General features: G+C 38.6%; 1 protein-coding gene across 2 annotated transcripts in view; it reads left to right on the top strand.

Annotated features, from left to right (window-relative positions):
• Window positions 1-14,289, top strand: part of UST (uronyl 2-sulfotransferase) — a 194,417-nt gene that overhangs the window by 86,856 nt on the left and 93,272 nt on the right. For both annotated transcript variants that reach the window (XM_031049854.2, XM_034061059.1), the window contains exon 2: window positions 9,330-9,373. Coding sequence is in view for 1 of the 2 variants with exons in the window: in XM_034061059.1 (XP_033916950.1) it covers window positions 9,330-9,373 (44 nt within the window). In the remaining variant the exon portion in view is untranslated. The remainder of the gene's footprint in view (window positions 1-9,329; window positions 9,374-14,289) is intronic.

The following is a 14,289-nucleotide window of genomic DNA, read 5'->3' as shown; positions in this document are numbered from 1 at the left end:
TGACCAACTGGTGACTTGCCAGCTGTGTGTTTTCCGAAATTCTTTGACCTGCTGTTTTCCAAGATTGCGTGTGGGGGGGGGGGGGGGGGGGGGAGGTGTGGTGTATCTGAAACTACCTGTAGAAATGCAATGGGCAGGAATAAACCCTGCAAGTTGGGTTAGGTTTACATAATAAAATCCTTGTCTCTGGAAAAACGTCATGCAAAAAAAGCAGAGCTCTGATGTCTGGTATGGATGTAATAGGAAACTCTTGAGACTGGTATCATCTGAGAAGGTGTCTGGTCAGATACAGATTCCCTGGAGCTTGGAGCCTGAAAAGCAGAATTAAGTGAGACTAAGAGGCCTCACACATGACAGGGTCTTCATTGAAGCTTCATCATTATGTCCTTTTGTCCAGCCCTCAATGTCACCTTCAAATTGTCGTCAATTTGGTAAGGAGAGCCTTTTAGAGAGAAGGCTTATCTGCGGAGCTGCAGTCCTGTGTTTCACATGTGCAGAGGGAGTTCTGCACTTGGTGTGCTGCTCTCTGTGCAGGGGAGAGCGTGCACCTTGAAGGGGAAATGTCATGGTCCTGCCACCATCTTTTGTCCCACAGTGTTTCTTCCTTTGTATCATGCCTTCCACAAGGCAGAAGCAAGAAACATTTCTCTGAAGGCAAATGGCCCGCTGATAGTGTTGCACCTATCTATCACTCAGGAGGAAAACTGGGAAACAGAGTAACTCTAAGCTTTAACAAGTTTCTTCATATGACAATCAATTAAAACAGTCTTCTTGCGAAGCTGGTGAAGCTATAAGCTTTCACAGAGTGCTCAAACTGATCCAAAGGAAGGGAACTGGTATTCACCTCCCATCATCTCTCCCCATGCTCTTTTCTGCAATTTCCCCTATGTTTCTATTCTTCTTTTATGAAGATGTTGCTCTTAGGCGAGTTGAAATTTCTATGCTTGTTTTTATTGAATTGCATCTTGTGTTTTCAGACCATTTCTTTAACTAATCACTGTGTTGCTGTGTTTGCCCTGGAGTTTCAGCAGATGTCAGATTTTGTTTGGTACTGTTATCAAACGTAACACCAGTGCTTTGTAATGCATTTTTTCAAGTCATGAGTGAGAATGTTGAGTGATGGGACCTAGAGCAACACCCAGGGGAAGTCTGCTTAATTTAAAAGAAAAAATAATAAATAAATAAAAACAGCAGGGCTGGAATAGGAGCTGGTGTAATTTGCCCATCTGTTCTAAAGCAGCCTGGCAACACCTGGATCATTCCTGGCAGATGCCTAATCCGCTCTTGGAGATCTCCATTAACGGCCAGTCCTCATCCCCTTGATTTTCTGACACATTTTTCTGTTTCCAGTTTGAGTGTTAGTTTCTGCTAACTACTTTCAGAATATTGTCTTTCAGCCAGATTTTCACTCATTCCTTCCCTCTTAATTATCTGAGATAGTTGTTAATGCAGCCTGCCACAGGCAGTTTCCAAAATCCATTACCTGGATGTCATTAAGTCTAGCTTATTTCCACATGTCAAATGTTTCTAACTACTCTCTAATTTGCTACTTTCTGCACTACACTGATCCTTTTTGTATTCAGCCATTATAATTTGACACAGTTTCCGGTATTACTGTCATGTTAGCCAGTTAGAAAAATGAAGTGGGAGACCAGTCTTCATGTGACTTCACTGAGTGGCAATTTAGCAGCCAAACTATGAGCTTTTCACAACTTGCCCCTTAAATGTTGAACAGCTTCATTTGCAGGAAAAGAATACAGGTCATTATACAATAGCTGGCATGCTTTGTGGCAGAAAGGATAAAAATGTTCAGGGGGTGGGGAGGGGAGCAAGACCCCATATTTAATGAGCATCTGCTTGCTATGTGATACTGGAAAGCAGAATTTGAGAACTGGCTGAAAAGCAGAGTGAAGATAAAGAGCAGATTAAGGGGGATTTAAGTGAATTTAGTAAAGAGCTACCTGGATGCAGAGAAAGGTCTCAGCATTTGTTCTTATTGCAAAACACATTCACATAAAATTTGGCTTAATGGCACCTTCTGTGTTTTGGTCATTAGGTTTTCTCTGCACTGTCTTAATGGAATTCAGGAAAATACCTGTTGAAGCTGGTTTTATTAGTTGATTTCCCCTGTCCCCTGCCCCCCCTTCCCCAGTTGCAATAAAGCAGTTTATTGAAAAAGAAACAATAAAATGAAACACCTGTCTATACCATGAAATGCTTGTTAGCTTTCTGTATATGGTGTGTTGAAGCAAGGCTTAACCACACAATTCAGAGAGAATCTGTGATTTTTTTAGTAGCTTTGCCTTCTGGATTCTCCTCTCTCTGCAGGAGGAGGGCCATGCCTAATACGGATCTTCCCCTGTCCTGCCCACACCTTTCTGCTTTGCATGCCAGCCCCAGGAGGACAACAGTCAGCCTCTCACCAGGGGTAGCTGGGCAGGCAGTGTGCTGCTGTTAGGCGCAGAAAGGATGACTGAACCTGCAGATATCTCTGAGAAGGGCAGGGAAAAATTTAGAGGAGTAGAAAGGGGCTAAGAATGAGCAAGGCAGTGGATAAGACTTCTGTTTTGTAGGTACGTTTGGCTAGGGCCAGTATAGATTGGGCCATGAAGGCTTCTGGATGTTAAAGGCAGGTACAAGTAAAAGGTTGGAGTGAACTGGTCATGGAAGACTTCCAGAATGAAGATCAGATTGTCTGACAATTAGGGGTTAGGAAAAATCTCCCAGCAAGAATTTTGGAGCAAGATATTCTTCTGCTTGGTATGTATATAGGACAAATACACAATGTGGGTGCTTGTAGTAGGAAGATCATGAACTCTCTGATGTCAGACCACCTAGTTCTGTCTGTTTGTAAGACAGAAGGATTTTTCTACTTATTTGAGAGCAGTTTTAGCCAAGAGCCAAGTTACTCAGTTTTCAGATTCAATTTTATATAGCCACCGTTTCTAAATGTTTATTAAAATGGGTCTTTAATCTCATAAAATTATAGGCTGGAAAGCCTGTCATTAGAGGGTAGAAGTAAAAACAAAAAGCCCTAGGAATACCACCAATAAACCCAGTGTCTACAGTACTTCCATCATGTTGCTTGCTCTAGATCATATAATTTGGGTAGATGGGATCACAGCAGAACTTCGACTTTTTTTCCTTGGTTGAACTAAATTGCTGAAAGTTTTGGATTACTTCTTTAGGAATTATAGTTATAGATTTCAGTATGTTTAAATGTAGCAAATACAGTTAATGTGGATGATTTTACTAAGAAATTGATCTGTGGAACAAGTTAACACTCTAGTCTTGAGTATATTAAGAGGGAAGCATATAAATAGGAACACTAATAGATTTGGACAAACTAAGTATACAGAAAGTTAGTATTATTTAATATCTGTTTTCATAAAGGTATTTTTCTTCTTTTAGAATCTTTCTCTGATGTATTTTCTACACTGGTTTAGAAACTACTGTCAATCGAAACCCTTTGTATCTGTATTGTAGTGGTACTTTTACCAGAATTACCAGTAAACTTTCAAAAACTGTACTTATGCATGCCAGTTTCTCTCCTAATTGTGATAAAGTATAAAACTGATAGGTAAACAAATCTGAATTATAACTTAATGAAGTTTCTAGGGTTCATTTCACTGGCTAATAAAGCTAAATAGAATTTTTGTTATATTCCAGCTTCTTTGCTTCATTGCATACAGTAACGTAGGATGAACTAAATGTATGGGTTTGGTTTTGGGTTGTTTTGGTATTTACTATTTAAAAAATCAAGAATAACAAAAATGTTTTAAAAGGCAAGAAAAGAAGCAGAAGAATCCATTTGGGAATGCTTTTGGTGTTTGGGGTTTGTATGTATATTTGTTTTTTTTTTTTACAAAAAAGCTTATTCCTTTTTTATGGTCAAAATGAAAATTTTGACAGGCAAAATGAAAATTTTTACAGTCTTTCACAAAGGAAATCAGTTGGTAGGTACAGAGCCTTTTACATATGATGGGAGAAGTTGCAGTAAGTCACTTTGTATTCCAGTGCAGATTGGTCAGTGGGGTTTTGCAGTGTTTTGCAATGTTAATCTCTGCACACCTCTGAAACAGTTCCCTCTGTTAAAGCTGAAATGGCTATGCTGACCTCAGCAATAGTTAGGTTTTCCTTTCAGGTTGGATATGAGCTGAACACAGCTGTTCTGCTGAGCTGCTAATTTTTAAGTTGTAGTCCCTAGCCCCCTTCCTGCCTTTGGACCACAGAGGGCTCCGTGACATGATGACTAAGAACATCTTATTATTGCAGATGTTTAAAAATCAATGAATTTTCTAAGGAAGTCAACACACATATAAAAGGCAGGATGCTGAGAATAAACTGCAGAAACCACCCCCAGTTATTGTTTCTGGCAGTCCTGTCTGGTCTGGGTATGTGCTGCCAGCCAAAGGCATCCTATTCAAGTTAACACTTTTACTGGTGGCATCTCCCCAGTGTTTTCTGTAACGGGAAACTGGTTTTGGTGGAAAGAGCAAGGAAATTGCATAGAGTAAAATGATAATGGGCACTGGGGAGCCATGAACTGATTTCATTGTGTCTGGTTTTCCAGTTTCTTGCTAAAACAATTTTTTGTTCAGAAGCAGAGCAGAACTGAACCTTATTCACTGGTACTTTTGTTTATTTTGAAGGTGCACTTCTTAATGATTAGGAGCGCTTGGTGAGGGAGTTGTTCTTCAAAGCCTTGATTTCCAGACCGGAAGACTCATCAGACAAATATTAGACTGTTCATTTCCATTAGAAGTCAGATGATCTAAGTGATGGTATGTCAGTAAAGGTTGTGTTGGCAGCTGGAAGTTTGCTGTGATGACCAAGGGAAGAGAACAAAGCAGGATTTTCAGAAGACACATTGAATTTGGCAGTAACTGGATCCCAGCTCCCTAAGACTGCTGCTTGTGATTCCCAACAAGGGAAAACCCTCCTCCAGGAAAACAGTCAAAATACCACATTTTCCATGTTGGCTTTCTCCCCTCATCTCTACTCAATTCTTTCTGCATGATATCTTAAGTTGTTCAAATGGAGTGATCCTGTTTCAGTTGCTGTCAAAGGGTCTTTAGTTCATACATAAGTTCATTCACCACCTCTTCCCGTACTCCCCAGTCATTTTTTGGAAAGTTTTTGTTCCAAGATTGTAGTTATTCTTGTTTTCTATGGTTCTGAACTGGACACAGTAATATTTGTCCTTTAATCCGGGTGACTGACCATCATTCTCTGCATAAACTTGGCTTGCTTCAAGCAAAACCCCCACACTTAAATGATTCCAAGAAAAAGGGAACATAACCACAAGGTTTCCCCAAAGATTTTGCATACAGCTGATTCACTTAACCTCAAAGATAATAAATTATGGAAAAATTTGGACTGTTTCCATGTATTCACCATGTTCTGTAATAAAGCTAAATTCCTTCTTTTTTTTTTAATTTTTTTTCCTCTGCTGACAGAGATTGGAGGAGGCTGTGTTCAGCCAGCTCAAGTGTGCTCTTGAACATGTTTGTGGAATGCATAATACCCCTGTTCTGAGACTCATTTATTCTGTCTGACTTGATTCTAATGCTTTAGACTTTCACACTATTACAGGAAGACAGAACATACAAGAAGGAATATTTTGTTTTCAAAGAATAAATACTCCTCTATAGGGAAAAAAAAAATACATCTAGAAGTGTCTTAGGCAACAGACAAAAGCAAGGATGTCTTTACTAAGCTTTACTAAGCTTCATTAAAGGACTGCAGAGAAGTCATCCTAATAATGTAATGATATCGGTTGCTTTGGGCAATGGAGTAGATTCTTAATGAGGGAAGATGACTTATCACTTTATCATTTCCATGACAGAAAGCCTTTTCTCTTCTTGTGGCACGTAGTGGTGTCAAACACATGCCATCTGTACCAGAGCTTAAAAAAGCTGCATGATAATGTTCTCCATCATAGATAAGCTTGTCATGTTGATGTAATTAAGCGCTTGAACTTATGAACAGTGGTTTTGATGCTTGTTGTATTTATTAAGTTCCTGATTTTCACTCTGCAACTCTTCTTCTTGTACTGTTTTGTCGTCTCTTTCTAGACAGTAGTTCATAGGTTGGCTTTACTTTGGTGTTTCTCTATTGTTGCAAATACATAATGCATAACTAGTCTGATATGTATTCTCTGTGTATGAAAGTGGCATCCTGTCTTAAGCTCGTGGGATCTGTAAATAACCAAAATGGGAATCATGCTTTTCTTGGTCTCTTGTGTTAGAAAGTGATCATCTTTCCCAAAGGTTTTCTACAGAAAGATTCTGACCTAGATATTTCTGCATGCATTAGGACTCCTGTAGCATGGCCATTGTTTTGCAAGCAGGATGGAAGCAAACCCAATTCAATGATGCAATGAGCAGTGAGAGCACGTGCAGGGCTTTCTGGGGTTAAGGATCTGGCCAGTGTACCCCACAGCCAGCTACTCAATTCCATCACAGCTGGATTTGTTGTGTTATTGTAGTGGTTTTTAACTTAGGGTAGGTATGAATCATACAGCAAAAGGTTTTGCTTTTATTACTGGAAGAAAACACTTATTTTAAACTTGAACACAGAAGGATTCAGACTGTTGAATTGGTGTGGCATGCTGTGGATGCTGAGATCAGCTCTGGTTCATATGCCTGAGGAGCAGAAGTAGGAGACCTGGCAAGAGAAGGGAGCTAGCTGAGTACTTGGCGTTTAGGGCAGCATAAGGGTGTGGATAATGTGTGCAGCTTTCCTTCCTCTGCTCTTCATTTGCGAGTTATTCTGACAATGTTTCAAATCAGTACTCTTAATTTCTGTGACCACTTTTATCTGTCTGGCAATTTGTTTATACCACTGTTAGTTGTTTCTGGCTTTGAGCAAGCAACTACCCTGAAAAAAACCTTTTATAAAATGGGCCAACAGTGTACTATTGTCCTTTAACTGGTAACTAGTAACTTCCTGAGAGCAGAAATCAAACCTATCGGGTAAATGTTCAAGGACAGGGATATTTTGATGTAATTTCAAACATTGAAAAATAAGGCAGGAGAATGCAATACACACGCTAATAATATATGTTACTGATACAGAAATGTGAAATTGCTTAAGTTATTGGCTCCTTAATTTTAAAGAATATCTCAAAAAAGTGTCTGTAATATAGCTCAGACACTTTTGACACTGCTGTATAAGACAGTGTAAACTATGACTGTGATGATCTGTTTCCTCAAGAGAGGGTGATAATTCAAATCCTTCTCTACAGATAAATGAGCCATTCCTAAACAAGTGTTTTATATATATATATATATATATATATATATATATGTAGTTAATATTCCTTTTTATTTAGATAAGCAAAAGCTGCCTGTGTTTTGGGGAGATGAGGAAAAAATGAGTATTAATGTATCCCTCTTAATACCTATTATAAAACTCAAAGTTTTGTTACTCCTTTTTAACAAATAAATAGTTTTAATATAGTGTTTATGGCATTTCTAATGTGTTAACTTGTTTAGACTACAGGAATGCTTTTTAGCAAACATCACTTGTTCTAGTATGGATCAAGATGAAACACTTTTCTGACACAGTGAGAAAACCATAAGAATTATTTTATCAACAGTGCCAGTATTGTTTAATTACAAAGAGAAGGAAGTTGCTATGAATGATATAGTAACAGCCTCATCTACAGGGAAGTGAAATCCTGAATGAGTGTGAAAGGAGAGGTACCAAGAGCTTTCCTTGCCTCCCTTCCAGGTGTAACTGGGTTTTCCTGAAATGTTTACTTTGAAGTCCCTATCACTGTGCATGGAGTAGCTACTTTATTGGAAAGCTATACATAATTCTGGTAGCAGTCTGGAAACTGAATCACTTTCTTGGCGATTAGAATTGGATCAGAGGAATGGATAATATGGATAATGTAGGGAATCAGTCGTGTTATCTATGGCATTAAAATAACAGGGCTGTTCAAAAGATGGGTATTTGTGTCTGCCATATAGAAATAAGAGTTTCTGGTAAGCTTCAGAAGATGATTAATGTTTTGAGATGACTATCAAAAGGTCATCTCAAGACATGTTTAGGCTTTTGTAGTTGTGCAAACTCTTCCAAGATCAAGGTACATACATCTGCAAAAGAATAATGTTGGGATATTGGGGCTTACCTTTTTATTTTACATGGAAATTCATCACATTCACACATACAGACTTCCCCGTCCTGCCTTCTGGATCCAGAAATCTCTTTTTAATTCTGGCACTCCGAAAACCAAGGTGACTCCGTGTCCTTTTGGCCAGATTGGCAATGGAAAAGCTGTTTGATGTGAAATTATGTCTTATTCCCACTAGCCTGCATTCCCCCAGAGGCAATATCTGCTTCCCATTAAAAACCCCAGGGGCAGAGATGCTCAGAAGTGGGATGTGATTTTTGTAGTCCTCCTCCATGTGAGTTTTGAATACCTAGCAGGCACTTGTACAAATGATTCTTATACTCTGTACTGATGTAAGGTTGCTTTTGGTAGGAGTGGGAGGAGAGGCATGTGTGGCCTGAGGGGAACTTTCAGACTGGCTGCAAGGTATCATCTTCTGCTGGGACATGTTGGAAAAGCTCATGATTAAGAAGGATTCAAGAAGAACAGTTGCAGGGAAGATAGCCTATGGGTGTGTGTGGGAGGGTGTATTGTGTATGTCAGAGTATGTTTGTTAGTAATGGATAAAAAGAAATTGTTGCCTTTTCTATTGTAGCCACCTAAGAATGGAGCACTTAAAAATTTTAGGAGCTTTTTTTTTAATTTTTCCTGAATCTTTTCATCAGAATTAAAAGAGATGCTGGAAAGGGCAGGTGTAACTACAGCAGAATACCTCTCCCATTTGATCAGGACTGTTTGGGAGCAAAGAAGTAGCTTGGAGGTTGGGAAAAATCCATGTTAGGAGATAGGTGAATACTTGTGAACTCTATCAGACCAAAATCTGATGAAGGCCTTGGATGCTTCATTATTTAAGCAATCTCTTTGAGGTTCACTGTGCTCACTTGGTTAATATATACAAGGATGCAGCTGACAGATTTTGTCATGCAAATAATTGAATGCCATGTTATTTAATTAAAGCTGCCTTGGCACATTTATTTTTTGCTAAAATGACAATGTGCATCTAATCTTCTAGCACAAATGTAGCCAAAATGAATTAGTTTTGTTTCTCTCTTGTAAATCAGAAATTAAAGCAGAGGGTATTTATTTTCCTTGAATTAGTCAACACCAAAGAACCAGTGAGATAGGGATACACTGGCTCCATTAATTGGCAAGTTTTGAAGTTGCAGTTGATGACTTTTGTTTATCTCAATTCTTCTGCTTTTTGTAGGAAATTCCACTTACTTGGATGACCACGGACCACCCCCTCAAAAGGTGAGCTGCTGTTGTTTTACACTTTGCTTTTTTCTTGCTTTTCTTTGGTTTTGTTTTTTTAACTAATTGTATGTTTACTTGTGTGCAAAGCAACTGTGATGAGTTTACATCAATACTACTTAGCCCTTCTCTTTTCCCCCCAATGTTTTCAGGCATTTGTAAGTAACTTGGGTTCAATCTCTGTGTGATTAAACTAATGGCATTTTTGTCACTGAGTCAAGGAGAGGTAGGATTTTAGTGATGTTTTGTCTGTCAGCACATTAATGCATAAACAAGACACAGCGGTTGGAGTTAATAAGGCAAGTGAAGATGGCCTTTTTCCTGGCATCAGTTACTAGAAATGGACTCTGCTGCTCTGTACAGTAATTTCAAACAAAGCAGTATATAATGAATGTGGGTAATAATTACTTTTATAGGGATAGGTACACTGTTCTCATCGCCTATGACTGCAGCATTGACTTTTCCATCATCATTATCTTGGCACCTCATGACAGGTGGACCAGCACTGTGATGGTTTCTACAAGAAAAAGTAGAAGCAGACATTTAGGGTCTCTTGGTTTGTTTTCTTGTATCTTGTGTTGTTTTATTCTCTAAAACCTGATCTTACATTGTCTTGTATCTGTCTTTCCTGACAAGAAGTCTATTATGACTCATTTTGCATAGTAGCTATTTAAAAAACAAAATAACCATTCTCATGCTATGTTCTAGTTTATCCAGACTCACTTTATTTCTGTAGGTATAGTGTAGTGTCTTATTACTGAGGTATTTGGGTAGAGCTAACTGTGGTTTATGAAGTCTTTTGAAGGTTTTTATGCTGTGCAGTTTCAACACTTGAAGGTTCAGCTTTTCTGCAAGTTTCCTTTTGAAGTTATGCAGAATTCTCACTGTTACTTGTAAGACAGCAAAGCAGGAGAGAAGCAGAGATACTGTGTTTATGCATATAATAATAATAATTAATTAGCCATAGGCTAATTTAAATAATAGAGTCTATGGCTTTCTTTAATATAAACATTTTTTAAGTAGTATTGGTTTAATGGAACATAGATTCCTGAATCCTTTTGTAAGTTCTATTGGTATTTAAGTAGAAATCTCACCTGTTTTAAGAGCTCCCTGTGAAAGGTGAGATTCCATGGTCATTTCTAGCCAAAAAGTGGAGCCTATTGATGAAAAGGTCTTTTTTTTTTTTTCCTCAGCAGTACAGGAGTCCTGCTGGGCTGATGAGGATGAGCTAGAGCATGAAACCTGGAAATGTGCATGTCTCCTAGTTTAGTTTCAGACAGATTATTTTGGTGATGTGACCTACTGTGAATGCTAGCGCAGCTGGTGAGAGTGAGTAGTTAGAGATGGGGTGGAGGTTAAGAGCCACTTTCTCTGGTGGTAGCCCTCACTTACCTCTCTTCAAACTCACCATGAAATCACACCCTGAACCACCAGGCCTTGAGTTTAAATGCTCAACCATGTGTGTGCATCAGTGTAGTGAAACAGTTGACTTTCAGCCAGTGGAAGGAAGGTAATATGGAAAGTGATTTGACCTAGCTTAGTTATCAGTGAAATAATTTCTATTTCTTCACATTGTTGCTGCAAAGTCTGTGTGCATATGAGATTTGTAGCTTTCAGCTGATATGTGGAAATTTATTATACTCCTGAAATTCAGTCAGTTCAGAGGTATGATATACATCTGATTTTCTTCCTCTTAACACAAATGATGTTTTCTGCATGCAGTTACAAAAACAAATAGATGTAGACAGAAGCAACAAAATTAAGTTCAGAATTACTAAATGAGATGGGATGGGAGGGAATCTAAGGCTAAACATATGTTTCACACTTAAAATTTATGTAATACCCTCTTATGCTCTTGCAAGATTTTATTTTAGTTTATTATTATTATTATTATTATTATTATTATTATTATTATTATTATTATTATTATTATTTGGGTACCATCTGCTTCTCTTTCCCAGAAGTACAGCAGCTTGCATGGAGTAAAGCATTATGTTTGTCAGGTATCCACAGTGAACAATCAGCTCGGAAGAGTAAGGCAGTGGTTACTCCAGACCTATTTTCATGCTGCCTTTAGCATTCAGAAGTGCCTAGTTGTGCCAGTAAGGAAAAGGCTGTAATCTGGATAAGAATTTTTAACCTTGGAAACTTTATTAAAATTCTGGTCCTTTCTCACCAGGAATTTTGTGTTAGCAGTTAATGGTGCTGTGGCTGGGAACTCTATGCCAATGGGCAGCAGCAGTACAGATTTATTCAACCCAGACACTTTCCTGTTTACATTATGAAAAATTCTTTTGCCTATCTAAACATGTAATTTTGGCTGTATCCACACAGTTTCATCCAGCTGCAGCTCAGCTGTCTGTAGAAAGGCTAGCTGATTAAATACCTATACAATTCATTGGTTGTGTAGGTACTCTTTGATTACCTACAAAAAGTCAGTAAAGTTTTTGGGCTTCCTCTGTAATCCCCTCTGAAAGCTTGGTCAGTAGCTCGGTGGAATAACAGGCCTTTTACAAGTTTAAACTGTTCTTTTTTAAGTACTTGCATGTGTTTACAAACTGTTAAAACATGGATGCATGTGCACATTTTGAGCACCTTTTGGACAACATGTGGGCAAGTCTGCTTTTTCTTGGGTGCGGATTTTTTGTTTTGTTTTTCATTCTTGTAATCAAAATGTGGGTGGGGATTGGTAAGAGGGCTGCTAATTACTGGTATTTGCTTCAGGTCATGTTTTGCATAAAGATGCTCTTGCTTTGTGAACCTCATGCATTGCATTATTGGTTAAGTGCAATTATTTACCCTCCTACAGCTTCAGTTCTGAACTGTGAAATCTGCCTGAACTAAATTCACTATAATTGTCATTATCATTAAGGTAGCCTCTATTCACATGCCTAGATAACTGTCCACATTTAAACTAATAGACGGTTAAGGTCAATGAATGGCTTAGGTTGACACCTAAAGAAGTGGCAGAAGAAATTAATCCTGAATCCAACATCTGGAGTTTTTCATTACAAATAGTATTTTCAGTCATGATCCTCACAAAGCATAGATGGTGTGATGCACCTTTCTTTAGCAGCACACACAATACATGGATGAAAAATCCCCTAATTTGTTTCTTTCAATCCTGGCAGTCACTTACCATGGCAGGCATATCTTTGCCCTGCTGTATTCAACTGTGGTCAGTTTCATGTGGCACTATTACATGAAGCTCTCCAGCATTTCCCTAATGCCTGCTGCATTCATCAGGGGGAACTGCAGCATGCCCTGAATTAAATGAAAACATGAGAGGGGGATTTGGAAGGTTTAGAAAGTACGTTACAGAGTTAGAAGGATTCTAATTTTGTGTGTCTGCTTAAAAATGCTTCAAAGCTAGAAACTGAGGTAGTGAACAACAAGGCATTGCCCAGGGTTGGGATGACTGCTAGCTAACACTGATAGTATGTAGTTAGCTGTAGTGGAAGGCCACCAACAGTCGATATGCACTGGACTGCACTGTTTTGCAGAGTGCATTCCAGTGTTTTGTTGGAAATCGTATTAGTCTTGGCTTTTTGTCATGGCTAGGTGCCAAAACTTTATTTTCTTTAAATACTATGTGGGTTTTTTTCCCAGTGGAAAAACTGAAAATAGCTCTTGTTCTCTGAATAAGGAATAGCATCATCATGTTTCAGGAGGTCAGGGTATTAGGCTGTTTTTTTTTCAAATAAATGTGGCAGCAGGAATTTTCTCAGTGCAAGTAGAGAAGGAAAGATTTGCTCAATGCTGTACATGAACGTTGCTGGTGTGGTTCTGGTTCTTCCCTTAAGGCCAGTTCAGCCAGCTTTTCAAGTCTTCCCCCAGTAAACATTTACTTGACTGTTAGACTAGCAGTGATTACCCTTGCCATTGGTATGAAGATTCCTGTGCCTGTAGTATGAAGGTATGTGTCTGGTGTAGGCCACTCTTCTGTGGTCCTTAGATGCCAGAGATGGACTCATCCTAGGTTTGATGAGTTCTGAGATAGATCTCTGTGTGTGCTTCTTTCCAGGTAGCTGCAATCTCCAACAACCCTAGCACACCCCTGGTCTTGGTGGTGTTAGTATCTGACATTTGGCTAAACTACATTCCCTACTCTGTCAGTAAAAAATAATTCTTCAAGTTAAAACACTTGAATTTCCTAGCTCAGATCTCTTTCTCGCTAGGTTTTTTCTCAGTCTCCTTGGGTTTTCTTTAATATGCATTTGAAAATTCTAATTTGAAGGTTTTTGCAAAAGGATCCTTTGTTTAGCCTCTCTTAACCTCTTACAGACTATAGATGATGCTGGCCTGTTTTTAAAAAACCTGTGAAATTGGTATTTATTAGAGACTGATGGTGTTCAGTTGATACATTTCATGTCTGAGCATTTCTGAAACAAACAGGTGTATTTTGTTCTCGTATTTGGGTTAGCTATTTCCTTAGCAAAACTTCCTGAAGTTTTTTTCCTCTATCCAATGTGGTGAAGCTGACATCTGAGGACAAATTATGTGATCTTTATCAAACCTATTGTTGTTATTGATTGAAAGCTTTTCCCCTGAGAACTTGGCAAGAGCATCAGGATATGTCCTTCTGTATGTGTAAAGGAGCTGTGCACATAGATGACAGATGAATTAAATTCAAGTGGTCTATTCTCCTTTTCTTGATGATTGTCCCACGGGATGCCTGTGATGGACGCAAGGTCTTTTGATATCTGTTAGGATGTCAGCAAAACTCTATGCATAGCATGTGTGTGACAGTGCTTCAGAGCTTTAAATTAATACAGAAATGGGTGAGTTCAAAATGAAAAGAAATAAAATGCATAGACACAATATAATATTTTCCAGTATGAAGACAGGCTGAGAAAGTTGGGTTTATTCAGCCTGGAGAAGAGAAAGCTGCATGGAGACCTCATAGCAGCCTCCAG

This window comes from Melopsittacus undulatus, chromosome 3, assembly GCF_012275295.1.
Source record: "Melopsittacus undulatus isolate bMelUnd1 chromosome 3, bMelUnd1.mat.Z, whole genome shotgun sequence".
Classification (NCBI taxonomy): Eukaryota; Metazoa; Chordata; class Aves; order Psittaciformes; family Psittaculidae; genus Melopsittacus; species Melopsittacus undulatus.
This window is presented reverse-complemented; position numbering and strand designations above follow the sequence as displayed.